The sequence below is a fragment of the Microcaecilia unicolor genome, chromosome 12 (assembly GCF_901765095.1).
Source record: "Microcaecilia unicolor chromosome 12, aMicUni1.1, whole genome shotgun sequence".
In the NCBI taxonomy this organism is placed as follows: Eukaryota; Metazoa; Chordata; class Amphibia; order Gymnophiona; family Siphonopidae; genus Microcaecilia; species Microcaecilia unicolor.
Genome location: NC_044042.1, coordinates 64,831,322 through 64,859,192, shown reverse-complemented (window position 1 = coordinate 64,859,192; position 27,871 = coordinate 64,831,322). Strand labels below are relative to the sequence as shown.

General features: G+C 46.0%; 2 protein-coding genes across 8 annotated transcripts in view; one reads left to right on the top strand and one right to left on the bottom strand.

The window, feature by feature from the left end:
* COPZ2 (coatomer protein complex subunit zeta 2) overlaps positions 1-1,038 on the bottom strand; it is a 42,634-nt gene extending 41,596 nt beyond the window's left edge. The window contains exon 1 of the mRNA XM_030221460.1: positions 958-1,038. The gene's annotated coding sequence lies outside the window, so the exon portion shown is untranslated. The remainder of the gene's footprint in view (positions 1-957) is intronic.
* Positions 757-27,669, top strand: NFE2L1 (nuclear factor, erythroid 2 like 1). Of its 7 annotated transcripts, none has more exons than XM_030221451.1 (6): positions 757-834; positions 2,842-3,854; positions 23,176-23,382; positions 23,951-24,040; positions 24,324-24,491; positions 24,748-27,669. In XM_030221451.1, exons 2-6 carry the CDS (start codon positions 3,342-3,344, stop codon positions 26,026-26,028), a joined length of 2,259 nt encoding a protein of 752 aa, XP_030077311.1. In that variant the 5' UTR covers positions 757-834; positions 2,842-3,341; the 3' UTR covers positions 26,029-27,669. The 7 variants fall into 7 exon arrangements, with proteins under 7 accessions (XP_030077311.1, XP_030077316.1, XP_030077310.1 ...); XM_030221456.1 differs by lacking the exon at positions 757-834 and adding an exon at positions 914-941; XM_030221450.1 differs by lacking the exon at positions 757-834 and adding an exon at positions 1,135-1,238.
* The last annotated feature ends 202 nt before the right edge of the window (positions 27,670-27,871 follow it).

Sequence of the window (27,871 nt, the reverse complement as noted above, 5' to 3'; positions counted from 1 at the left end):
TCTTCCTCAAACGATCCTGTGTGCTCGTCCCACGATTTCTTTTTCAGGTTACTGTCCTTGTCTAGTTATCTCCAGACCAGTCCACTACCTCCACTAAGGCTGTGATTTCACGCATCTCACAGGAATTAAACAATCAGGCCCCCTACCTTTTAGCTCCCCCCCCCCCCAATATAACTGTTTAACGCAACGATCACGACCATCACACAAAAATCCTATAAAAATGCAGGCGAAAGTTGCATTGAGTTATTGTGGTGGTTAGGACCCATTGTTTTGCTTTGTCTGCTGCAGATGCTCTTTGCCCCAGGCGTGGTTGGGCCGATCCTGATGCTCATCCTGATTCCTATGACCCTTCGTTCCAGTGACTTCTTTCAGTTTTGACTAGTTTTCTGTGTGCTTATACCTGCTTTCTTTGTGAGATCGGGAACCAGAAGTAGCTGCAGGCCTAGCTCTGAAAGCTTTCTTCCAACATATTAACCTACACTAGTCCAAAGCAAAGGTTACTAAACTGTTGTGTCTGGCACGCAGTTTTTCAAGAGGCAGTGGCAAGATAAGACCTAAGTGAAGGTGGGAAGGGGATCTTCTCACTCCTGAAACTAAAGCCTGTGGCTGGAAGCAGCCATTGAGCTCAGCTCATCAAGGAAAGCAGCAGGGCATAGTAGAAGCACCATTCACACAAGACGCCATTTCCGCGACCACGCACTTAATTGGCATTGGCACGCATTGCCGCAGCACGCAGTGACGTCACGCGCACGGATCCTTCCAGAATGTGCCGGGAGCGTCAGCGCAGGCGTGCTGCTTGCCTCGATAGACTTCCGGCACTTTCTGCAAGTCACGGTGGGTGACTGGGTGGGGGATCTAGGATAGTCGATGTGGGTCTCACCTAGGTCCTCTGGGTGCTGTTAGGCGAAGAAACACAAAGCTGCAACGAAATGATTAGTTTGGTAGTTGTTTTCTTACCTTGACTAGTAGCCTTGCTTCCTATTGGCTAACAGCTCTCGGAAGACTGCTGTAGAGCGCCTAGGATAGGCTGTTCGCTCTGTCGTGTAACATTGTCGCGTGAGAAAGGGCCGGTGTTGATAGCGGACGGATTGTTGCGATTGGATGTTCTGTCTTGTCTGCTTGTGTGAGGGCGGGAGTGGGAGGATTGTGGTAGCTATGGTTGGTTGTTGTATGCTCTGTATTAGCGTTTGGGATCTTGTGGTTGGTGGTTGGGAATCTAAGAAATCCGCGTTGTCCAGGTAATGCGGAAACTAAACTGTGCTAAGAGAGAGGTGGGATTGTGCGCCGTGGTGGCGTCATACACTGACCGTGGGATCGGGAGGTAGGCATGGGGCCAGTCTATTACCCGGAACGCCCAAACCGGTAGATGAGAGGTTAGCAGGTGATCTCTGGAGCCCGTCTATACTAGAAAAACCTTGTTTAGGCGGTGTGGGGATGATCGAGTTTATGGAGGGCTGGGATGGTTGGGGGTGTAGTGAGAGGCTCTTGGGATGGAGGGGTTGCCCTCTGGGTTACAAAGGGGGTATGCGGCCTCTGGGCGACTAGAGATTGCACGTGTTGAGTGGGGATTGCACGTGTTGAATGGGGAGTGACGGAAAATCTTATGTGGGGTGGCTGAGCTCTTTTTATTGGACTAGTGGGCAATTTACTAACAGTAAAGGCTAATATTGTTGACGTGAGTTGTTTAACACTCTTGTAGATAATGTGTGTCGACGACGTTTGCGCGCGCTGTTAGTAGATACCACCCTATAATAAGGCAGAATTTCAAAGGTAAATCAAAACATATAGTACACTTGTAAGCTTGCGGGTGAACTCGGTCACAGCTACACGACTTTGTGTTTATTAAGTAAATGGCCCACTCAAATCTAGCAAAATAAAGTAAAGGGATTTTTTTTTCTGTAGAGAGCAAATTAACTTTTTGAGAGTTCAGAATCGTATTTATGTATACGTTCTGCAGTCTTAGACTGTTAGACTCTCATAGGTGTCAGCAGAAAGAAGTTACTGAAAAAATGCCTTTTAAGTTTTACCGATTTTGCTTTTTTTCCTCCCTCACCTGCTGAATGGGGTTGTAGTACTTGACAGCTAGCTGAGGGATGTTTCTATTTAGTCCAATAAAAAAGGGTCACTTTGTTTTTATTTCTTGACCTTAATACAGAAAAGAGAATATTATTACTTTAGATGCCCATGAAGGTATAGATGAGGGAAAAATTGATCACGATGAGAAGGTGAGGTTGGGTTGAAAGCAAGTAGCAGATGGGTACCTTGAGATGGGTAGATTTGGCACAGGACGTCACTTCCATCCCTGGGCTTGATTTTAGTGGTGTGGGAGCTGAATGGACACTGGGATATCTACAGCATGGCTCTGGTTTCCTGCTGCCTTCCTGAGAAGAGGACATTGAGTCAGGGAACTAAAAATAGGAGTGCAGGATTTAGTTTTTATTGTTAGAGTATCATGCCTTCAACTTTACTTATACATTTTACAGGCGTTCACAATGGAATATTCTTGTTGTTTGTGTTTGTTTATAGATTTAGAGGCATATTGTTAAACCACTTAGACTTACAAAGTTACATTGGGGCTCATTTTCAAAGCACTTAGACTTATAAAGTTCCATAGGTTACACTGAGGAACATTTTCAAAGTACTTAGACTTACAAAGTCACATAGCAACCTGTGGAATTTTAAGTCTAAGTGCTTTCAAAATGAGCCCCAATGTAACTTTGCAAGTCGAGTGCTTTGAAAATGAGCTCCCTTGTGTGTTACTGTATGTTAACCAGCCCCATAGTATATTGTAGAGTGCTAATATTGATGTTTTTGTGACATTTTGTTTTTTTTCTGTCCTAGTGTTAAGGAAAATATTTGTGTATGTTTACTGATGAAACAAAGAGAGAAAAGGCCTGACTGAGACTGGTTTGGAAGTCATCTTGAGTTTTAAAGAGAGGAGAGCAGTGACCCACTGCCCAGGAGAGGTGGCAGGGAAGAGGCAGAGTGAGCAGATTCTTTCTATAAGAAGTTGCCAGTACTGAATGAGTCACATGAAGCTTGTATTTAACACCAAGGAGTGGCTTTTGAAAGAGCTGGCTTATTTCTTAATACAAGGAAGAAACACAAGCCAAGTGTGAGCAGGACACGGTTCAGAGGTTGCTCTTCTATGGGAAAACCTAGTTTTCCACTTTCTTTCAAGAATTCTCTTCACTGAGAAGCAGAAAAATGGGAAGCATGCCGGTGAGATCCTTCATAATGTCTGCCTTGTGACAGTTTCTTTTCTTTGGGGGAAGACTTGAGGCTGAAGATCTTTTGTGTGGCTGATTTAATATTTTGATTTCCTGTTGGTTTCTTCAGAAATGCTTTCTCTGAAGAAGTATTTCACAGAAGGTCTCATTCAGTTCACTATCTTGCTGAGTTTAATTGGTGTGCGCCTGGACGTGGACACATACTTGGATCTCCAGTTGCCTCCCCTGAGAGAAATCATCCTGGGCCCTAGTTCAGCTTACTCCCCTGCCCAGTTCCATAATCTAAGGAACACATTAGATGGTTATGGCATCCACCCTAAGAGTGTGGACCTGGACTATTACTTCACTACGCGCCGGCTTCTTAACCAGGTGAGGGCCCTCGATCGGCTGCAGGTTCCTGGCACAGCAGTGGATACATGGCTGGTTCACAGGGAACAGGAGAGTTCAGTGTCCAGTACTCAGCCCAGTCCTAGCATTGCCTTGGAGAATCCCAGTGGGCTGCAGGATGTGCTGAGCCCTGATTTGGGGCCCAGAGAAAGTGGCTCTCTTGAGCAGGTGTACGGTGAGGAATTGGAGGCCCTGGGAGCTGTGGCACCATTAACCAGCGGAGACCTAACCAAAGAGGTAAGTACTGTTATGTTTCATATGATGTTTATAAGATTGAGATTGGCTTAGAATGCAGCAATAAGAAAAGCCCCAGTGTGGATTACAAGAGAACCTGGCATAGGTTGATGTCTGCCAAGGAGGCTTAATAAACAGGAGTGGAAGTGAGCCTACCTAGTCCACTGTAAGCAAGGAAGCCAATTAGGACAGTCTGTGTTTCCCCTTCTCAGCGCAGCCATCATCCCCGTTCACGCAAAACAAAGCAAGCAAACCTAAGAGCTGCTGCATCCATATTGTTTTTTTTTTTGTTGGTCCATCTGTAACAAGTCTAAAGTTGTTTCAGTTGAATAGGCAGTGCCTTAAAAGGTGGGGGACAAAAGTTGTTGTTTGTTTTAACTTATTGGGCAGCTCTTTAATTTATTTGAAAGCTTCCCATATGTAAATATAAATATCATGAAGTAACAATTGAATATCACTAAAACAGCTTAAAATTATTATAGCTGTTAGAAACAGCAATTTTAAACTCTGTATTTTGTGCTCCTTTTTCTACACTAAAAACTAAATAAACTGTATACAATACAGATGGCCAAATTTCAGTGAGGATATCCTGTTTCCTGATGGGTTCATCTTAAATGTTGTTGTAATCTGCCTTGGGAAGCCATGTGTTATAAAGATGATGGAGTATATTGAAATTAAATGGAAGTAGAATTAAACTCTCCTTTCATTGGGGCTCAAGGAATCACATCTTCATCTGTTTTGTAGAAGTTTACATAACTAAATGAGCTGTAAGCCCCTAATGCAGTCCATTGGTTTTCTTATATTTTGTTCTTGTGATGGCTTATACTGTGCCAAAACTGGAAATACAATGTGACAGAATAATAGAATTGAGTAACATCCAAAACTTATTTTTTATGTTTTAATCATCTTTATTAAAAGCAAAACATATTGGTTGATAAGCTTCATAAAGAACAAGAAAAAAACAGTAACCCATCCAACATGGCACAATGAAAACTTTTACAGAGAACGTACCCCAAGGACCCTTCTGTACACCCCTCCCTCCCTGCAAGCCCACCTGACTGTTTCCACCCGCCAAAATAACACAACAGATGTATAGATCAGTAGGACTCAAACTATTTCATAACAAGCACTGCCTCCACTGTATGCAGATCTCTCATGAATATTCATTGTCACTATCCTGACAAACCTGACTGCCTTGGGTAACTCCAGGACCAGGTTATCCTAATTACCATAACAGGCAGACACCGTCGTATAATTAACATTATAATTTCATTTGTATTTGGGTAATTGAGAAAATGCTATTAAAAATTATATTACAAAGCATGAAGTTGATTGACTGTTAACTTCTGCTGTATATCAACCAGTAGTAAATAATAAGTGAATTTTTATAATATATCACTGCATTCTTCAAAATAGAAGGAGCAAGTTCCCACAAACCATCTTTCTCTTTTGATCTTGGCACAGGGGAAAAAAAAGCTTTCAAATGCTCCCTGGTTTCAACCTAATACATGTTAAATGCAGGATATGAATGTCATGAATAAATAGAAACTCAGAATGCTGAGCACCTGATTCTCATAATATATATCTGCTTTAGTGGCCCATTAGCAGGAGAAAAAAAATCTGTGTACGAATATAACACATGCTAGGGTGTCCCTGTAACCAGCCCCTCCAAGTGACCACTGATTAAAATTTACCACAAATTACTACTCTACCTATGAAAAGTTATTCCATTATTACACTTCCTCTGTGTACATTCATATGCTGTGTAAGATGGCATGTTTGAAAATATAAGTGAGATTAAATAAAAATGCTACCAACAATAAAGAAAGACAAGGTGGATGCAGCAGCTCATAGGTTTGCTTGCTTTGTTTTGAGTGAATGGGGATGACAGCTGCACAGGGAAGAGGAAACTTAGACTGACCTAATTGGTTTCAGCATTCTGATGTTCACTTCATCTCCTGTCTATTAAACCTTCTTGATGTCTGCTGGGTGCCCGAAGATTGGGATAAGGATTTTTGAGCTAGTATAAACACTAGAGGTCTATGTGGCATTGGTGATTTCTGTACTCCTTTCCAAAAGACATCTCCCTGTCAGATTTGTACCAGTCATCAGGGACGCTGAGGGAGGAGGAGCAAGATTTCCCAGGCCCGGTCTCTGAGGAGGGCCCACCGTCAGCGATGAAGAGAGACTGCTGTGCCGGCCACAGATCTTTCTTACTGCTGCGTCCTGTCTGTTGGAAACAGGAAGTTACTTCACAGGAGGCGGGACACGGCAGGAAAAAGGACGTGTAGCCGACAGAACACTCTCGCTGCTGCAGGAGGAGGGGGGGGGGCAGTGGTGGTAGGGCCCCCAGGTCCCAGCTTTGTCTCTCAGCAGCCCTTCTGGTCATGTTTTTCTCTCTCATTCCTGTTAACTACTGCTTTAGTGTTCCATATCATCAAGCTGATCAATCCATAGACTGGTGGGTTGTGTCCATCTACCAGCAGGTGGAGATAGAGAGCAAACTTTTGCCTCCCTATATGTGGTCATGTGCTGCCGGAAACTCCTCAGTATGTTCTCTATCTCAGCAGGTGGTGGTCACACACAGCAGCAGCTCTGGCTAGGCCTCCAAGCCTAATTTTTAGGTTTTGTTGAGTGCCTGGGGTTGAGGGCTCTTTTGAGCAAGTGCAAACCTGGTGGTGCCAGGTCCCTCCTTTTCTCCCCCCTCCCGCTGGCTCCGTTAAAAAAAAAAAATTTTGAACGTCCTTAAAGGCGTTATTTCGACGTTTATTTAAACGTTTATTGCAGCTACTCACTGGGACACCAGGTTGTTACAGCTCGGAGCGGACAGCAGGTAATTTTTACCTTTTTATAGCGGGCAGGGGGTTCCCCGATTTATCTCCACGTGGCATATGGCGTCGGAGGGCGAGGGCGTAAAGAGTCGCTCCCCGGATCGCTTGGGCGCTTCTAGAGGGGATGCGGGGGTCTTAAAGCCTGATTCGCCCTTGTTGGGTGACAGTTTCGTGGCCGATGGTCCTTCCTCCGGCATGGCGATTTTTCACGCCATAAACGCCCATCCCCCGCTCCTCGCCTCCGCCATCTTGGCCGGCCACGCGGCTCGGACGGCTTCTTCTTGGGCCGCCCTTGAGGTTGGAGACATTAATGCCATGAACGCCCTTAATTTGGGCGACGGCACAAAAGCGGCTAAAGTTAAGCGCCGTTCTTCCCGGGTGGCTCCTTCGCGGAGTGTCGCGCCGGACGCCATTTTGGATGCGCAGCATGTCTCTCCCCCGCTCTTGCGAGCGCCGGTTGAGGGTGCGTCTAGGGCTGTTGCCCAGGCTGCGGAAGTACACAGTCTGGGGGGTTTCTCCCCCGAGTTTGTTTTGCTGCTGCATCAGGCCTTCCTTATGCAAAACGCTGCCCCTGCTCCCTCGTCTGGTAAAGAGGTTGAGGTTCCCAGAGGTAAACGCCCTCGGGTTGATTCCCAGGCCTTGGAGGACTTTGTCTCCTCCGATGTAGATGAGGGCAGCGTATCTGAGGTCTCCCAACGGTCCTTTGCGGATTCCTTGGAGGAGACGGATCCCCGCTCGGATGGAGCGGATGACCCCTCTGCAGCGCGGCTTTTTAGCTCAGAGGATTTGTCCAACCTGTTGGTACAGGCCATGGACACTTTGAAGATTTCCTCTCCGGAGGACGTCTCTCCCTCAGCCCCTGTTGGCTCTGCCATTATGCTGGGGACGAAGCGCCCGCCTAGAACCTTCCACGTGCATGTTGCCATGCACACCTTAATTGCGGCTCAATGGGATGTCCCGGAAGCGAGCCTTAAAGTGGCTAGGGCTATGTCCCGCCTCTATCCTTTGACTGAAAGTGAACGTGAGGCCTATCTGTGGCCTACCGTGGATTCTTTAATCACTGCGGTGACTAAGAAAACGGCGTTGCCGGTGGAAGGTGGCACGGCCCTAAAGGACGCCCAAGACAGAAGATTGGAGGCGGCCTTAAGGTTGTCTTTTGAGGCAGCTGCTTTAAATTTGCAGGCCTCAATTTGCGGCTCCTATGTGGCCAGGGCGTGCCTGACTATGGTGCAGCGGGTTTTCCCCTCGGATCTTTCCTTGAGGGCTGATTGGCCGGCCCTGGAATCGGGCTTAGCCTATTTGGCAGACTTGCTGTATGATGTCTTGAGGGCCTCAGCGAAAGGCATGGCTCAGACAATCTCTGCGCGGCGGTGGCTTTGGCTGAAACATTGGTCTGCTGACCACGCCTCTAAATCCCGCCTGGCTAGATTGCCTTTTAAAGGCAAGCTGCTCTTTGGGGTTGAGCTGGACAAAATCGTGACCGATCTCGGCACGTCTAAGGGCAAGAAGTTACCAGAGGTCAGGGTTCGGGCTAGTACTCGCCCTGGTACCTCCAGAGGACGGTTTCAGGAAGCCCGTCGGTACCGCCCGGGCAGGTCGGGCTCCTCTGCCCCCTCTTCCTTCAAGAGGAACTTCTCCCCCAAGCAGCATTCCTTTCGCAGAGACCGCCGTCCCAGAGGTGCTCCCTCCGGTCCTCCCCCAGGGTCTCGTACCCAATGACGGGGCCTTGGTCCACGCCCCAGTGCAGATTGGAGGACGGCTGTCCTCGTTTATGGGCGAGTGGACCACAATAACTTCAGACGCTTGGGTGCTGGAAGTCATCAGAGACGGCTACAAGCTAGAGTTCTGCCGACCCTTAAAAGACGGGTTTGTACTCTCTCCCTGCAAGTCTCCGGTCAAAGCTGTGGTAGTGCAGCAGACCTTGAACAATCTGATCCGCCTGGGGGCGGTCGTTCCGGTGCCAGAAAATCAGCTTGGCAAGGGATGTTACTCCTTTTTCTTTGTGATACCAAAGAAAGGAGGTTCTATACGGCCTATCCTCGACCTCAAAGGGGTCAATTGGGCCTTGAAAGTTCGGCACTTTCGCATGGAGACCCTCCGCTCTGTTATAGCGGCAGTGAAGGCAGGAGAGTTCCTGGCATCCTTGGACATCAAGGAAGCGTACTTGCATATTCCCATCTGGCCTCCTCATCAACGCTTTCTGCGTTTTGCAGTCCTGGGCCGACACTTCCAGTTCAGAGCCCTCCCGTTCGGGTTGGCTACTGCTCCGCGGACCTTCTCCAAAGTAATGGTGGTCATCGCGGCCTTCCTGAGGAAGGAAGGAGTTCAAGTCCATCCTTATCTGGACGACTGGTTGATCCAAGCCCCCTCTTATGCAGAGTGCGGCAAAGCTGTGAACCGGGTGGTTGCTCTTTTGAGCTCCCTGGGGTGGATCATCAACTGGGAGTAAAGCCAGCTGCGCCCGACTCAGTCCCTGGAGTATCTGGGAGTTCGATTCGACACCCAAGTGGGCAGAGTGTTCCTGCCGGACAATCGGATTGTCAAGTTTCAGGCTCAGGTGGACTAGTTCCTAGTAGCCTCTCCTATTCGGGCTTGGGACTACGTGCAGCTGTTGGGCTCTATGACGGCCACGATGGAAGTAGTGCCCTGGGCCAGGGCTCATATGAGATCACTACAACAATCTCTGCTGCTGCGCTGGACTCCGATTTCGGAGGATTATGCTGTGCGCCTTCCCTTGGACCCAGCAGTGCGCAAGGCGCTGAGCTGGTGGACGCAGACAGACAAGTTGTCTGCAGGAATGCCTCTGGTGACCCCGGAGTGGATTGTCGTCACGACAGACGCCTCTTTGATGGGCTGGGGAGCCCACTGCTTGGGAAGGACAGCGCAGGGGCTCTGGTCTCCTGCAGAGGCAAGTGGTCTATCAACCTCCTGGAACTCAGAGCCATTCGGTTGGTGTTGTTGGAGTTCATCCCGGTACTGGTGTTGAAGCCTGTACGGGTCCTGTCGGACAATGCCACGGCTGTGGCCTATGTCAACCGCCAGGGAGGTACCAAGAGCGCCCCTCTAGCCAAGGAGGCCATGAATCTATGCCAGTGGGCGGAAGCGAACCTGGAACAGCTGTCAGCGGCCCACATTGCCGGAGTCATGAATGTCAAGGCAGACTTTCTCAGTCGCCATACCTTGGAGCCCGGAGAGTGGCAGCTATCTGCTCAGGCGTTCTTGGGCATCACGAAGCGCTGGGGCCAGCCGAGCCTAGATCTGATGGCGTCATCGGCCAATTGTCAAGTGCCGCGCTTTTTCAGCAGAGGACGGGACCCTCGATCCCTGGGAGTAGATGCTCTTCTCTAACAGTGGCCGACACAAGAGCTTCTCTATGTGTTCCCGCCCTGGCCCATGTTGGGCAGGGTGCTAGACCGGGTGGCAAAGCATCCCGGCAGGGTAATCCTGGTGGGTCCGGATTGGCCCAGACGTCCCTGGTATGCGGACTTGATCAGGCTCTCAGTCGGCGATCCTCTGTGGCTGCCAGTGGAGCAGGGCCTGTTTCATCAGGGTCCCGTGGTGATGGAGGATCCCTCCCCCTTTGGTCTTACGGCCTGGCTATTGAGTGGCAGCGTCTGAGAAAGAAGGGCTTCTCAGACAAGGTCATCGCCACTATGCTGAGAGCGAGGAAGCGCTCTACTTCTACTGCTTACGCCAGGGTTTGGCGTATCTTTGCAGCGTGGTGTGAAGCAGGCTCACTTTCTCCCTTCACTGCTCCAATTTCTTCAGTGTTGGCGTTCCTGCAAGAAGGTCTGGACAAAGGCCTGTCGCTCAGTTCCCTGAAAGTTCAGGTAGCGGCTCTGGCTTGCTTCAGGGGCCGCCTGAAGGGTGCTTCCCTGGCTTCGCAGCCAGATGTGGTGCGCTTTCTCAAGGGAGTTAATCACCTGCGCCCTCCTCTGCACTCAGTGGTGCCTGCGTGGAATCTCAACCTGGTGCTAAGAGCATTGCAGAAGCCGCCTTTTGAACTCTGTCGAGGGCATCTCTGAAAGACCTGATGTTGAAAGCAGTCTTTTTTGTGGCTATCACTTCAGCCAGAAGAGTTTCCGAGCTCCAGGCACTCTCATGTCGAGAGCTTTTTCTGCAGTTCACTGAGGCAGGAGTGACTATTCGCACAGTGCCTTCCTTCCTGCCCAAGATTGTTTCTCGCTTCCATGTGATTCAGCAGCTCTGTCTCCCTTCCTTTCATAGGGAGGTCTACCCAGAGGAATACTCTGCTCTCAATTTCTGGATGTGAGACGAGTCATCATCAGATACTTGGAAGTGACCAATGATTTCCGGAAATCGGATCATCTGTTTGTCCTGTTTACAGGTCCTCGTAAGGGTCTGCAGGCTTCTAAGCCTACAGTGGCAAGATGGGCAAGGAAGCCATTGCAGCGGCTTAGGTGGCCGCGGGGAAGGCCCATACCTTTGCCAGGCATTACTGCTTGACTGTGGCTGCTCGGGCGGAGGCCCGGTTTGGAGCTTCAGTGTTGCGGTCAGGGATTTCTATGTCCCGCCCTGGGTGAGTACTGCTTCGGTACATCCCACCAGTCTATGGATTGATCAGCTTGATGATATGGAAGGTAAAATTATGTATCATACCTGATAATTTTCTTTCCATTAATCATAGCTGATCAATCCATAGCCCCTCCCAGATATCTGTACTGTTTATATTCTGGTTGAATTTTAGGTTCAAGTTTAGCCTTCAGTTACAGGAATTTCTACTTCATAAACCTAGAGTGTTAAAATTGGGTGCTACTTTTCTTTTGAAATTCCCATGCAAATGTCATATAATGATTGGTTCAAATAATTATATATTCTTTACCCCTCAAAAACTATTACAGTTTATTTCATCTAAGGAAAATGTTCAAGTACCAAATGTGTTGACTCCCTAAGTAAGCGCTGATACGTCGGCTGTGGATATCAACTACGCCCTTACCGTTATGTAATTGGCTTATTTTTATAGGCTTGTTTTTCCTTTCAATTTCCTAGTATCTTGTCTCATTTATTGTGGACTAAAATTAATTTGTTAATCTTAACTTAGAACCTATTTTGGTAATAAGTAATTTTGATTTACAGCTAAGTTTATATTTCTGAAATTCCTGGTTTATGTCATGAGATGTAAATTTGAAAACTATAAATAAAGAATTAAAAAAAAAAAAAAAAGCCTTCAGTTACTTCAGGAGGACTTCGTGTTCAAGTTCTTCTTTCACTTGGATTCTTCAAGAGTTGAGACGAGTTTGTGTTAGTGAGCTGCTGCATTCCTCTCCCCTCCGTTTTACGGGGCTGGATTGAGATTTAAATTCTGCCGGCACTCCCTCCCGCTTCGTGCGGCTGTAGGGCAGCTTTGTACCCCTCCCGCTCAGTCAGCTCCTCCCGCGGTTGCGGTTGCAGGATAAGCCAGATCCCCCCGCATCGGCGGGTGTGGTGTCCCTCCCCCGCTCCGCGGGGATGAGCTGGACGGATTCCCCTCCCCCACTTGTGTGGGGATGAGCTGGGTTAATTCCCCTCCCCCGTTTTGGCGGTGGTGAGCTGGGCAGAGTGTCCCTTCGTGGGTGTAATTCTCTAAGTGCTGAGTCCTGCGGATGGAGCTTTGATATCGACATACTGAGGAGTTTCCGGCAGCACATGACCACATATAGGGAGGCAAAAGTTTGCTCTCTATCTCCACCTGCTGGTAGATGGACACAACCCACCAGTCTATGGATTGATCAGCTATGATTAATGGAAAGAAAATTATCAGGTATGATACATAATTTTACCTTGGTTGTCCAGAGGTGTTTTTCATTTGGTTGTGTCCCAGAAAGAGGTGTGGATGGTGCTGAGCTGAGATAGGGGTTATGTATATTTTCAACATCACCCAATTCTGACCTGTATTCTTAGGGGAAAAACTCCAGGTGCTTGAAGTGGTACAGATTCTTCCTTCCGTTTCCACTGTTCTTTTGAAAGTTCTGTAACACTTGGCTAATGTTAATGCAAACTGCATATCCAGAGCCTTATCACTAGGGGAACCAACCAACATTCTTAACTGGTTCCCAAACCTGGTCTTGGAGGCACCCCAGCCAGTCAGTTTTCAGGATACCCACAATCAATAATCATGAGAGAGATTTGCATGCACTATCTCATGAATATACTGAAAAACTGACTTGCTGTGGTGCCTCTAGGACCAGATTTGGGAACCTCTGACATAAGGCATTTCTGTCTCTGTGTAGGGGAGGGGGGGGTGCACATTGAGATTTTGATAATTGGACTACATTGGACAGGAAGTTCTAAAGAAATGGCACCAAAAAATAGCCTTAACGCATTTCTATAGCAGAAATAGTTACAGCTTTTGCAGCATAGGAACTTTCATTCATTGAAACATGGTAGTTAAGCAGTTAACCACTCTCTTCTATTCTGCTGGTCAGAGATGCACAGAGGGATTGGAAATAATTCCGTGAGGCCTTTTCCTCCTCTGTTGTCACCTCCCTGTCCCAGTGGACTGACTAAATTCAGATGTTCATTCCATTTTCTTTGTTGTAAGTTATATTGTGCAACCTAGTGACTGAATTATGTAGTTCACCACTTTGGCTAGAGATGTATTAGTACTCATCGTATGGGAGTGGCACCCTGTGGTTAAGCTATAAAATCTGACAGTGACATCTTAAGTTTTCATATATTATCACGTTTGATGTCATTGTATTCTTTCCAAATAGCAGAATGCTGGCAGGCACAGGTGCCAATGCTGAATTTTAGGCCCCCCGACTGACCCAGTGCCTGGGATTTTTCCACCCTTGGCTCTCTCAGTACATAAGACTCCTGATTATGACTTGATTAGTGGATGACAGTGGGCTTATCTGAAGGAGCCTGATAGCCTGTCTTCCTGCTTCCAGATTCCTGTGCCCTTCTGTATATTTTGTGGATAGCTCGTGGTGATCCCTATTCTAAGCTTGGGAATTTTGGAAACTGTGTGTAGCTCACTATTTAATACAGCCCTTGGCGCATTTTCTTTGGTTTAGGAGCTAGCCCCCAAGACCCCTGCCCTCCCTGTTTTCGCCACGAAAGTTGGGGGGGGGGGGTGACTCAGTTCATTTAGGGCCCCATTTGCTATACCTGGTTTTCATTTAACAAAATAATGACTTAGTAAATATGACCTTTAATGATTCTCATCCTGCTGTTCATGGCCACTGTAGAGTAACATCTTCCTCCTGTCTGCACCTATAGAACTCTCTGAGATTGAACTGCAAGATGCAGGAACTCTCACACTGGACTTCTTCTCAAGTCTGGTGAGACCAGTGCAAAAGTTGAAACTTGCAGGGAGAAGGACGTTCTGTTCCAGTGGAGGTTGCAACAAAAAACCACCACAAAAATAGGGCATGGAAATTTGTAATCACCATGGCGATTTGTCCAGATCTGTTATAATAGTATGATGTCTAATTTATACTTTTTACAGCATTGTTCTGGGAGAGATGGTATTGGAGTGGATATAATTGACTTTATAAAAAAAAAATTGGGGGGGGGGGGGGGGGGACTTAGACAAAAGTTAATAGGCGGGGTGGGATTTCATAAGGCCTAGGGCATTATCGTTTTGCAAGGAGCCTAGATAAGGACCACGTGATCATCTCCCTCTCTAGCCTTACCTCAAACCTCTGTTTGGGCTTGAGTTGCCCCAAGGGTTTCGCTATAAACACACACAGCCTGTTCCAGGCATTCTTGTTGTCTGTCATTGTTTCGGCACCCACCATATCTGCTAGATCTGTTCCAGTGTCTCCAGCCCTCTTGTCATATTGTTTTTCGGTCTTTGAAATGAATCCTTCCATGTTGGTCCTAACACTGCACCTTTAGTATGCTGCCTATGGTTTGCTGGGTTCTTTTTCAGAGATATAGAAGGTCCCAATACACATTTTGGTTGATATTCAAAACCATTTAACTGGCCAGGAATGGCTGCTGGCTGGTTAAATAGCATTTTAGTGCCTAACTGTACATATTCAGCGGGAGATAACTGGCTTGCTACTAACTGGCTATATCATGCAACATGGCCAGTTAGGCACTGATATTTAGTGCCAAACAGCTATGTTTAGTGATTAAAATGGGCCACATTTTAATAGCAGGTCTATCTTTAACCACTAAGCACTTTAGCCCTATTGGTTTAACCTGAAGTTGCCACTGTCAAAAATGAAACCGGATTGGAAACGGCCTTGAAAGCCAGCGGTGGACAGTGAAAGTGCTGCTCATCACTGGCTGAATATCGGATGGTTATGGATTGTGTATGGCAGAACAAGGCCCAGTACTATTAGCAAAATCTCTCAAACTCCTTAAAAGAAGTTTGCTGGTACTGTTGCTATTTCTGCATGTCCACTGCTGACATGGGTAATTGGTTCTCCATGGCTGTCCTTTGTGGGCTGACTACTTTGTGAGAAGTTGCCTGTTTTCTCATTGTCCTTGACAAGGAATTATCCACTTCTAGCATGGGTACGTGAGGGAGCTTAGAGCTACTTCTTGTATGCTACAGATAAAATGTTGATTAACTGCGTCTGTAGCATTTTCCCCAGGAGTAGCCTAGTGGTTAGTGCAGTGGACTGTGATCTTGGGGAACTGGGTTTGATTCCCACTGCATCTCTTTGTGACTTTGGGCAAGTCACTTAACCCTCCATTGCCCAAGTACAAATAAATACCTGTATATACTATGTAAACCGCTTTGAATGTAGTTGCAAAACCACAGAGAGGTGGTATATCAAGTCCCATTCCCTTGTATATTCCCCTGGTATATTGCACTAGTTCCGATATCTTCACAATTTTTCAAGTAGGAGGGGAGGGGGCAGTTTGTAAAAAAAACACCACCCAACTTCAAGCTGGGAGCCTGTCCTCTACTCCCCACCCTCTTCAAGCTGGCTCTCCTTTTCTCTTCTCTTCAGTTTTTAATCTCTGGAGGCTTGTGTGTGTTGCCACCTTTTGGACAGCTATTCTTTTTCTCTTCCAGCTTACAATAAGTTTGAACTCCATGGGGCTTTCTTGTGAGAATGAGTGGGATTTTAGGCAGCACACAACTCAAGCAGATCTAAATGGTATAATTGTCATAGAAGAATGCCAGCAGCAAGTCTGGGGGCCACCACTGACCCCCAGACCTTGTAATGAAGAACATTGCTCTAGATTCTTCTTCATTCTGGACAGAGTAGATCTTGCCTGGTTCCTACTTAAGCTTCTGATATTACAGCCTCCTGTGCTCCTCCTCCTGCCTTGCTGCAGTATGGGACCATGTGTTAGTGTATGTTTCTGCAATGTTTCCACAGCAGACAGGATAAAAATACCAGTCCCCGAAGCATGTGATGGAGCTGCTTTGGGGGAGGGGGGAGGGAGGGAGGGGAGAACCACAATGAGCTGTGTAGCTAGCCTGGCAGGTTTCAGCATGCTGAGTTCTAGCACAGGGAGAGATCTTCTTACCCTGTGTACTTGTTCTTAGTGTGTATCAAGCTTGTTTACAGTTGGATAATGTGACAGACTTGGGACAGAGTGTTTCTTCACCTGCTGAGAGATTGAATGTGTATTTGCAAGGAGAGGGGTAATTTGTCTAAGGAAGGTGGATTAGATAAGGCATTTCGGGGAGACTGTATCCAGTAGAGAAAATGCATGACTTTTGTTTCTTTACAGACTAACAGGCAGATGATCAAAAAATAGCGCTGGAACTGCGCGGGGCATTACTGGATCTATGATCAGAGATAATTGCATACAAATTTAAGAACGCAGTTCTCTCTGATCATGGGGTAGAGGCACAATCCTTCCGCACTTGTTTGACAGGTTTGGGCAAAGGTCAAACACAGGGGCTGGATGTCTATGGGATCACCAGACCCCCCCCCCTCCCCCGACACAGGGGAGGCTGGAGATCTGGTGGATCTCCAGCTCTCACTCAACATCCCTCAGATGTCCCTGGTGGCCCAGTGGGTGACCGAGGACCCCCCCCCCGCAACAGGGGCCTGGAGGTCCAGCAGACGTCTGGTCCCCCCCCCCGACACAGGTTGAGGGGGGGGGCTGGAGATATGAGGGATCTCCAGCCCCACTAACAACCCCCCCCCCCCCCAGCATTTCTGAAACGTCCCTGGTGGCCCAGTGGGCTTCACACCATATAAGGGAGAAACTTCCTATTGCATGCTCACACGTTCTCTCTTGGACCCAAGTGCCTGGCAAGATCCCAAAAAAGTACACTGTATGCTGCTTATCCTAGAAATAAGCAGTGGATTTTCCCCAAGTCTATTTTAATAATGGTCTATGCACTTTTCTTTTAGGAAGCCATCCAAACCTTTTTTAAACCCCGCTAAGCTAACTGCTTTTACGGTATTCTCTGGCAACGAATTCCAGAGTTTAATTACACATTGAGTGAAGAAAATTTTTCTCTGACTTGTTTTAAATTTACTACTTTGTAACTTCAGTGCGTGCCCCCTAGTCTTAATATTTTTGGAAAGAATAACAATTGATTCACATCTACCCGTTCCACTCCACTCATTATTTTATAGACCTTTATCATATTTCCCCTCAGCCGTCTCTTCGCCAAGCTGAAGAGCCCTAACCACTTAGCCTTTCCTTATAGGGAAGTTGTCCCATTCCCTTTATTTTTATTGCCTTTGTTAAAAAAAAAAGTTACACTGTATTAGCATTTTGCTTGCTTTTTGAGGAAGAGAATGTCCTATATTTCAGCTTCTTCTAATTATGCTTTTCGCTATTCGGATTTCCCGGTATTTTCCAATCACAGTCCATCATTGCAGCTTTCTCCTGGTGAAGGCTGGAAAAGGTGAAACATGGCTTGTGTTGAGTGTACAAGTGCATCTGGGATTGTCTCTCAACTTGTTTTGGATCATCTTGGTATTTCATTCCTACCATTTTTCTGAGGTTTCCTTTCTAATTCCGCCAAATCTTTTTTGAGATGCGGTGACCAGAATTGCACACTGTATTTGAGGTGTGGTCACACTATGGAGTGATACAAAGACATTATAACATTCTCATTTTTATTTTCCATTCCTTTCCACACTATAGTGCTAAAAGAAACAAACAACCCTCCCTCCCCATTCCAAATGCATCCCTTGTGATGGTCGTATCTTATTCCTGTCCCAATTCCCATCCAGCAAAAACTCAAGTATGTCTAGATTTTTCAGTGGCCATGTCTAAGTTCTGCTGAAAATTTCTATGACTTAAGTGGGATCTATCCAAGTGGGAGTGGATAACTATTGTTGCAAATTGGCCCTAAATATATAAATGAGGCAGCTACTCCTAATTCTAGAACTCCTTACTGGCTTAAATCGGGTCTGGGCAGGGTGAGGTGGAGGTGCACAAAAGAGTTTATTCAGCGTAGGTAGTTCACTTAGTATTTGAGATTCTCAAGAGTAACTCCTCTTGTGGATGCGTGATCCTGGCATGGTTCTGGGCAAAATGCAGATAATGTTGTGTACTTGGACAGTGGGTGGAGGTTCGTCAATTTTGGCTTTCTTTCAGGGAAGGCTTGGCAGTTCCTTGGGCCTCAATTGCCTCAGAGTGCATGTGGTGGATCTTGGCCTGTTTAGAGAGGCCAGGGGACAGACATCTTGTTGGCTCGGCACTTAGGAAGTCTTGTATTTTTCTTTTGGTATACAATGGGATATGTTTATGTGTTGTGTTACGTGTTTGACTGCTTTGCCCTATCTGCCCTGTGATTTCGGAATAAGAAACGTTTTGGAGCTTCTGGGTCAATCCATCCGAATGAGTTGTCTTTGAATGCAGTTTCAGGGTAGCTAGTATGAGGCTCTCTCCTTTCTTTCTTAGAACTGTTTCTGTCTGGCTGCTTCTATTCTTTGTCACCCAGGCCTTCTCCCACAACTATACAGACTGCAAAAGGAGTGGAATAAGCCAGCCACAATGTCCAAGGAGACCAAAGTTTATTCCAAAAGAAATGTGATGACACACCAACCCAACACGGACCATGTTTCGACATACAGAGGAGAAGAAAGTTGGGCTGAAAAGAGTACTCAATCTTGAGTGCGACCTTCTTTCATAATTGATTTGCTGGCTTTTAAGAACCCCTAACAAAGGCTCTGTATGTCGAACCACGGCCCATGAAGAATAAACTTTGGTCTCCTTGGGACAGTGTGGCTGGCTTATTCCACTCGTTTTACAGTCCGTGAAGTTTTGTGGAAGATTTTGTGTTCTGTTTTTGTTGTTCTTCTCCCGATTTTGTGTTCTGTTTTTGTTCTTCTCCTCCCATAAAAGATAGAGGGTATTGCTGTTTGCTCCATGCTCTTTCAATGGGGCCTTCTAGAGTTCCTGAAGGGTTCAAGTTCTTTTGTAAGTTGGTTTCTTTTTCTCTGTGTTTGGTAGACGTCCACCAGATTCTATAAATGGCGACTAAGGTTGCATGCGCAAATGTGCACCCGTTCCTGATTTATGCACACAATTTAACTGTTTAACAAGCTAATCAGCCCTGATAATTGGCCACTAATGAGTAATTATTGTCAATGAGAATTTACGTGCACAACATTCTAAGCGTATTCTATAAAGTGGTGCACGTAAATTCTAAGTGCGGATTACAAAAGGTGTGTGTCCATGGGTGGGTAGTGAATGTTCCTGAAAATTACGTGCACTTACAGAATATGCTTGATCTGCGCTTAAATAAGATGTGGGCATTTACAGCAGGTTTAGGTTGGCATAAATGGCTGTGCCTAAATTTTAGTCATGGGATGGCCGCTACGTGTATTCTATAAATCATGCCTAACTGTAGGCGAGGTTTATAGAACAGCACTTTTCTTTTTCCGTGGGGTTTTTTTTTTTTTGTGTGCCATATATATAGTCTGGCTCTGTATGGGGCAGGCCCATTGAGAAGCCATTAATTTGGTGTATCTGTTGACTTAGAGAGAGTTTTTCTGTTAGTGTTCTCCCCAGGATCTTTTGGATGGGTGTGCCACCTTTTTAACTGACCACCCCCCTGCATTCCATCCATCTGGTAAAAGTTCTGGGGAGAACACTGTGTTGAATAAGAACATAAGAATAGCCATACTGGCCAGGTCTGACCAATGGTCCATGTAGCCCAGTATCCTGTTTCCAGCAGTGGCCAATCCAGGCCACAAGTACCTGGCAGAAACCTAAACAGTAGCAATATCCATGCTACCAATCCCAGGGCAAGCAGTGGCTTCCTCATGTTTATTTCAATAGCAGACTGTGGTCTTTTCCGCCAGGAACTCGTCCAAACCTTTTTTTAAACCCAGATACGCTAACCACTGTTACCACATCCTCCAACAGCGAGCTTTAACTGTTCTTTGAGTGAAAAAAAAGTATTTCCATGTAACTTCATTGAGTGTCCCCTAGTCTTTGCACTTTTTTGAAAGAGTAAAAAAATCATTCACTTCTACTCGTTCACCACTCAGTATTTTGTAGACCTCAATCATATTTCCCCTCAGCTGTCTCTTTTCCAAACTGAAGAGCCCTGACCTTTAATCATTTTGGTCACACTTCTTTGAACCTTTTCTAATTCCACTATATCTTGTTTTGAGATATGGCAACCAGAATTGAATGCAATACTCAAGGTAAGGTTGCACCATGAAGCGATAGAGGCATTATAGTATTCTTGGTCTTATTTACCATCCTTTTCCTAATAATACCTAGCATCCTGTTTGCTTTTTTGGCTGCTGCCATCTGTCCTCTGTTCCTTGCATATATATCTAGACTCCTCCTTGTCCAAATCTACTTCATCTTCCTAAATACTCTCAATTCATAGGCCATCTTTTTTCTTTTAATTTTTAGATATGGCAAAGGGCTTGACTGTGTATGTGTACCATGTGCATGAGTTGAGCAGGCTCATTTCTACATACTGCTGTTAATGAGCATATTACTAGTATATAATTTAGAGGAAATTATTTAAATACAGAAAATTACATCAAAAAAGGCTCCATGGCTGATCCAGTCTGCCTATCCAGACCAACAGCTCAGTTTCTATATTAATATCTAATATCTATGTTCATTTATTTATATAACATTTAAAAAATTAAAATCTGAAAAAAAATCTTATTTTTAAAATCACGTATTTTATCCACCACTACGCTATTTACATGCATGACACCTCTAGGGCTGGGATACCACTGCAATATTCCCTACACATGCCCTCACAGATCTGTTCTGATTCCTGGATCATTGCTATGGGGGTTGGGCTCCCCCCCCCCCCCCCCCCCAACCGGAGGTGAGTGTTGAGAGGCAGATACAGAGGTTAACATTCAAAGCCCTGGTTATTGGTTTGCCTAGTGTGTCCACAAGTGGAAAAAGTTACAACATTGTTCAATAGTGTACGCACTTGTGGAAGATTTTTTTTAAATGATGTTTTAATTTTCAGAGAAAGATGCAAGCATCCATGAATGATTTCTCTAAAGCAATAATATAGGCAGGCAAAAATACCTGTGCACTTTTGCTCTCATTACTATGGCAAACCCTGTGGTTATTGCCCCCCCCCCCCCCCCCCCCCCATCTAGTACATAAGGCTCTGTAAATGTTACTTTTACACAGTGTTTTTTAGCGTCAGCAGCAGATAAATCCAGATACTTGTAGGTTCTCATTGTGGCTCCTGTTCTGGGTCTCAGCTCAGTAGAATTTAGGGGTGTCCGGCTGAGCAGTGCCGTTTTAGGGGGTATACCTGCTCACCATGGGTCCCTCCCCCACCCTTCTCCTGTCCTTCCTCCCTTCTCCTTCCTCACAAAATGAAAAAAAAGCTACAGCCTCAGAAAAGGCTAGTGAAGAGCCATTTCTTGGAGAGGATGAGACTCTTCGGGCAGCTGGATGATTTCACAGAGGCTTCTTCATTCTCAGCACTGTGGTGAGTGTGGCCATAAATTGTACTGGATTTCAGGCAGTGTCTGGCTTTCAATATGAAGCTTGCAGGTTCTAGGCTGTGTAGCTGTGTACTCCACTCTGTTTGAAATGGGGCATATTTACTTCACTGTTCTATATTGGTTACCTTGGCAAAACGGCTCTTGGCATGGATGGGACAGCTCACACCATGCCATAATACTGTGGGTTACTGTGTGGGTTTTCCACAGCAGCTCTACTCTCAAGTCTGGCACCCTGATGCTGACCTTTAAACTTTTGCATGCTAGCTCTGGCCCCGCAATATCAGCAGTCACTAGCCGTGTGTCTTAGTGTCTTTCAATGCCCTTATTCCACTGAACACCCCTAAGCTCTACTGAACTGAGAGACCCAGAACAGGAGCCACAATGAGAACCTACAAGTATCTGGATTCATCTGTTGCGACTACAGGAAAGAAAATTATCAGATAAGACATAAGTTTTCGAGAAACTACAGGGTGCATTGTGATATCGGGGACTGAGAGGATTTGTTCCATAATCTTTCCGAGTACTCTACCAAAACCCTCATCCGCACCCTTGTCACCTCTCGTTTAGACTACTGCAATCTGCTTCTTGCTGGCCTCCCACTTAGTCACCTCTCCCCTCTTCAGTCTGTTCAAAACTCTGCTGCCCGTCTCGTCTTCCGCCGGGGTCGCTTTACTCATACTACCACCTCTCCTCAAGACCCTTCACTGGCTCCCTATCCGTTTTCCGCATCCTGTTCAAACTTCTACTAACCTATAAATGTACTCGCTCTGCTGCTCCCCAGTATCTCTCCACACTCGTCCTTCCCTACACCCCTTCCCGTGCACTCCGCTCCATGGATAAATCCTTCTTATCTGTTCCCTTCTCCACTACTGCCAACTCCAGACTTCGCGCCTTCTGTCTCACTGCACCCTACTCCTGGAATAAACTTCCTGAGCCCCTACGTCTTGCCCCATCCTTGGCCACCTTTCAATCTAGACTGAAAGCCCACCTCTTTAACATTGCTTTTGACTCGTAACCACTTGCCTCCACCTACCCTCCTCTCTTGCTTCCCGTTCACATTAATTGATTTGATTTGCTTACTTTATTTTATTTTTTTGTCTATTAGATTGTAAGCTCTTTGAGCAGGGACTGTCTTTTCTTCTATGTTTGTGCAGCGCTGCGTACGCCTTGTAGCGCTATAGAAATGCTAAATAGTAGTAGTAGTAGTAATCTAACCCAGTGCTGGCAGAAGGATCTTTCAAGGCAAATAGCTGGTACATTTCTTACAGAATGGCACCATGAGCCACAGTTAACAGACTGCTTACTGCCTTGCAGGACATTCGTTGCCGGAGAACGTGGTGAAGGTGGTTAGCTTAGCAGAGTTTAAAAAGGGGCTAGACTGTTTCCTAAAGGACAAGTCCATAAACCACTACTAAATGGACTTGGAAAAAATCCACAATTCCAGGAATAACTTGTATAGAATGTTTGTGCGTTTGGGAAGCTTGCCAGGTGCCCTTGGCCTGGATTGGCCGCTGTCGTGGACAGGATGCTGGGCTCGATGGTCTTTTCCCAGTGTGGCATTACTTATGTACTTATGACATTTTGTGGAAACAAGACATTGGAACATTTCTTACAGAATGGCACCATGAGCCACAGTTAACAGACTGCTTTACTGCCTTGCAGGACATTGATTTAATTGACATTTTGTGGAAACAAGACATTGATCTTGGTGCTGGGAGAGAAATTTTCAACTATAGCCACAGACAGAAGGACAGTGAAGTGGACAAAGAGCCGAGTGATGACACTGAGAGTAACTGGAGGGACAGAGAAGAAATCCTTGACACAAGCCAGCTAGTGGATGGAGAGACTGGAGAGAGCATTCCAGTCCAGGTAATATGTAGTCCTTTTGGGTAGTCCAAATAACATATGATGTTGAGATACACACAGATTTTTTTGTGGCTGTGGGAAATCTTTCAGTTTCAAAAGATGTTTATTATGCAGGTCACTCATTGCTCTTTGCTGCTGATGTGGCTACAGGGCCTGTGTCTTCTCATTAAAGAAGAGCTGTTAAGCCGTGAGGAGGTTGGGGGGAGTATGAGATGAGACTGCTGCTAAGGGAATGGTAAGGGTTACCATATGTCCGGTTTTATCTGGACATGTCCTCTTTTTGAGAACATGGCTGGGCAACCGGGCGGGTTTTGCCAGCCTGCCCGTTTGTTCTGATTTCCGGACAAAGGGGCGGTATGGGAGGATAGGACACCCTTAAGGGTTTGTGTGTGTGTGGGGGGGGGGGGGTAGACAGAGGGCGGGAGGGGTGTGTGGTGTGGGCGGGGCATGTGGGTTTTTTTTTTTTTTTGGAGGAGCAAATATGGTAACCCTAGGAATGGTGAGAAGGTCCATTAGCAGTGACAGATACGAGTCTAATCAGAAGTTATGCAAACTGTTTTTCCAACTTCAGGATTCTTGCTTGGAAGATCAGACAACCTTGTCTCTTGAGGAATGCCTTAGACTCCTAGAAGCCACATTTCCTTTTGGGGAAAACTCTGAGGTAAGTTTTTGGAAGACTTTGTAGTGTGTTCTAGTTACTGTTACAGAATTATGAAATATATGCACTGTTTTAGCTAGATGAGTAAAATTATTGAAGCGCAGTCAGAAATGGAGTATAAGAGGGGCAAAGTTTGGGACAGACAAAGAAGGGAAAATTTTGCTTGGGGTATCTGTTTTTCTTTCATACTAAAGCTGTGTGCTTTTTCTTCCTACATCAAAGTCAGGAAAGTGTGTGCCTCCTCCACATCCCGTTTTGGTAGTAACATATAATTAATACTTTTTAGCTTCCAGATGCTGTTTCCCCTAATTTAATTGAAGATGTGCACAGAACAGGCATGGGCCTGTCTTCAGCTGCCTCTGATGACTTCCTCTCGCCTCTGCGTCCTGATCCAGGGCCCTCCCTAGATCTGGAGCAGCAGTGGCAAGACCTCATGTCTGTAATGGAAATGCAGGTAAGCTGCAGTCTGCATTCAGTTGCTCTCTGGCTTTGCCTACCTGCAGTGCTTTTGGCAATGGTTGTGGGTGAGTGCATGCGTACTAAAGCTGTATTTGCTTTGGTCAGTGTGTGTAAGTAGTTTAGTGATAAGGACAGCGCCTTTTACTCAGCTTTCTTTAGTGTTGGTGACCTTTCATGTTTGTCAGCATTGTTAGCAGCAGTTGGCATCCAATTAGGATTTCACTTTGCTGATCCACTCTGTTTCTGTGCAGGCTGTTTCAGTGAATCGTACTGCTACTGACTCTCTGTACAACAGCACAAATGGAGATCTGCCTCCAGTGAACTATAGCCTGTCTCCAAGCACTGCAATCCACCAGAATGTTAGCTTGCATCAGGCATTGTTACCTAGCTGCACTCCGGCGTGTTCTTCTTTCTTCAGTGGAGATACAACTTCCAGTTCTGCTTTCCTCCAGCTTTCTCCTGACAGTTCCACTGATCTCAACTCAACCCTTGGCTCTAACAACATGACTGAAGTCCTCTTTCAGCCACAAATGAACAACACAGTCAATGAAACATCTGTCCCTGCATTGGTAGACCCGCTGGGGGGCCTTCTAGATGAGGCTATGCTTGATGAGATTAGCTTGATGGAACTGGCCCTAGAAGAAGGTTTTAGCCAGGTGCAAGCTTCCCAGCTGGAGGAAGAATTTGATTCAGACTCTGGGCTTTCTCTGGACTCAGACCATAGTCCTGTCTCTCCTAGCAGCTCAGAATCCTCATCATGCTCATTTTCAGAAGAAGGTGCTGTAGGCTATACTTCAGATTCTGAAACTGTGGACTTGGAAGGAGCAGAGGGGGCTGTTGGATATCAGCCACAATTCAATAAGTTTTGCCGTATGAGCTATCAGAATCCTCTGCATTTCCAGTATTTGCCTCACCTGGAATATGTTGGTCACAACCACACTTACAATATGGCACCAGAAGCTTTGGAAAATGACTTGTCCCACCTAGCTCCGATAGGGAAGAAGACCAGCAAGGAGAAAGAGGCTGACTTCACAGATAGGCAAATGAGTCGGGATGAGCACAGAGCCAGAGCTTTGAAGATCCCATTCACTAATGAGAAGATTATCAACTTACCTGTGGAGGAGTTTAATGAAATGTTGGCCAAATACCAGCTGAGTGAAACGCAGCTCAGCCTTGTACGTGATATTAGGAGAAGAGGCAAAAACAAGATGGCAGCTCAGAACTGCCGCAAGAGGAAGCTAGACACCATCTTAAATCTGGAACAGGATGTGCAAGAGCTGCAGCAAGACAAGACCAGACTACTCAAGGAGAAAGTTGAGTTCCTCAAGTCTATCCAGCAGATGAAGCAGAAAGTACAGAACTTGTACCAGGAAGTGTTTGACTGCCTTAGGAATGAAAGTGGCCAACCATACTCCCCTAATCACTATTCACTGCAATATGCTAGTAATGGAAGCATAATTTTAATGCCCCGCACCCTGGCAGATCAGCAGGGAAGAAGACGGGACAGAAAGCAGAAAGACCGGAGGAAGTGAGCAGCTGTAGGTATAGTTTGGAACAGTTATACAATGGAGAACCACTGGGTTGTATTATGGGAACTCCTCCTAAGTCTCCTCTCCACTGTTACCTTCCTCAGAGTTAACCACTGTAGATCAGTGGAGGGGGAGAGGACTACACAAGAGAGGTGACAGTCCTGCTGTGCACTTTCCAGCTGTGTTCCCTAGAGGGGATAGAGCTGATGACTGGACCAGGTAGTGACTAAGCCCAGCTCAAGAGGCCCTACAGTGCCAGAGAAGAAGAGTACTGGGGACCTGGCTAAAATGAATTATTTAACTCAAAGGTGAAAACACTGCCAATTTTTGCCTGTCTGATTTCTAGTATTCTCTGGTTGTCGAATGTGAAGCTAGTTTAAAACAAAGGTAGGTGGGGAGGGACTCTGAAATGGATTTTTCCCTTACAGCAGTGTAGGTTAGCATCTTATACTATCTGAGAACTTTGTCAAAAAATAAAACACTGCCACCTTACGTTATCTTGAGGGGGTAACTGTGTGCCACTTCCTCCCATATTGGGTACACTAAAGAGCTTGTTCACTCACGTTCTTGTAAATGTGCCCCTGAGTAGTGCTTCAAGTGCTGAGGCTTTCATTTCTGAGTAAGGAATGTGGGAAGAAGGGGTGCTGCTGCTGTTAGCTTCATAAGCTGTGGTACACTTAGCAGATATCAAACTTGGGCCCTCCCCTCCACACTTTCATTGTGGAACAGAGTACAATACCTTGAATCTAGTATTTAAATACATGGGTGAGGTGGTTTATTTGGGACAAGAACTCATACAGAGAAAGTTGGTGACAGAATTATGCCTTCAATTTGAATAGTCTTTGAACAGGTGTTCCAACTGGTTTTGGGAAGTACAGCTTCAGTTGCACACCCTAGGAATGCAGAGCCAGTCCTAGAAGGGAGGTACTAATTGGGAGAAGACTGATGTTCTAAGTGAAGTTCTAGCCTTTTATTGCTTGTGGCTAATGCTCCTGTACATTTGAGTCCCATTACTACTCTGCCTATGCAAAGTAAGATTTTAGTTTTATTTGCCTTTCCATATCTGAGGTTAGGCTCAGCCATATATTCAGGTACACTAGTTAGTTCCCTGCCCAAATCAGGTTGCAGCCTAGTTGTAGTTGAGGAAGTGGAGGGTGAGGTGGGTTTTGAACTCTGATTCATAGCCCAGTGTTCTAATTCCTAAGCTCCTTTGATGAAGCTGTAAGAATGCATTAGTATAGTAAGCAGGATCTACATAGCCTGCTACTGATCTAATGCCAAGTTTTTTTTTTAACATATTGTGTGAAACATAAGGGAAGGCACAAATATGCTACACACAAGCATGCAAAGCTGTATAATGCAGAGGGAGTAGCTGGATCAATAGAGATAAGTCTGGTGATAGCAGCATACCACACCTGAAATGGAAGGGGGGGGGGGGGGGCTTCAGATCATGGCGCCCCTCCCCATCAAAATAAAGGATTTACAAAACCAAAACTCCTGAATGTTGTTTAAGTTGTCAGATAGCTGTGTGTGTTTTGCTAGGTATATAATCTTGTAAGGTGTGACATGGATCCATGCAAGTCTTTAAACTATTCCTTTCTTTTGTTTTTGTGTCTGCAGCTGAATAAAAAAGCTTGTGTGTTACACAGCTTCCCTTCAGTTTATATGCTCTGTAGTGGTTGGTCTGACACTGGTGTTAAGAACCTCCTGAATAGCACAAGCCGTGCCCTATTGCTTAAACAAGAAAAGCATATTTTCAGATCTTATGTGAAAACCCACTGGTTGATCATATCCACAGGAGTGGTGGAGGAATAGTCTAGTGCTTAGAGCACCAGTGTTGACAGCC

What these genes read in the sequence shown, in the direction of transcription:
- NFE2L1 (XM_030221451.1), top strand. Translation starts at nt 3,342, where the DNA reads ATGCTTTCTCTGAAGAAGTATTTCACAGAAGGTCTCATTCAGTTCACT. An exon ending in GAGAGAGCATTCCAGTCCAG is followed by an intron (nt 23,383 to 23,950) that starts GTAATATGTAGT and finishes TTCCAACTTCAG; the next exon opens with GATTCTTGCTTGGAAGATCA. An exon ending in TGTCTGTAATGGAAATGCAG is followed by an intron (nt 24,492 to 24,747) that starts GTAAGCTGCAGT and finishes GTTTCTGTGCAG; the next exon opens with GCTGTTTCAGTGAATCGTAC.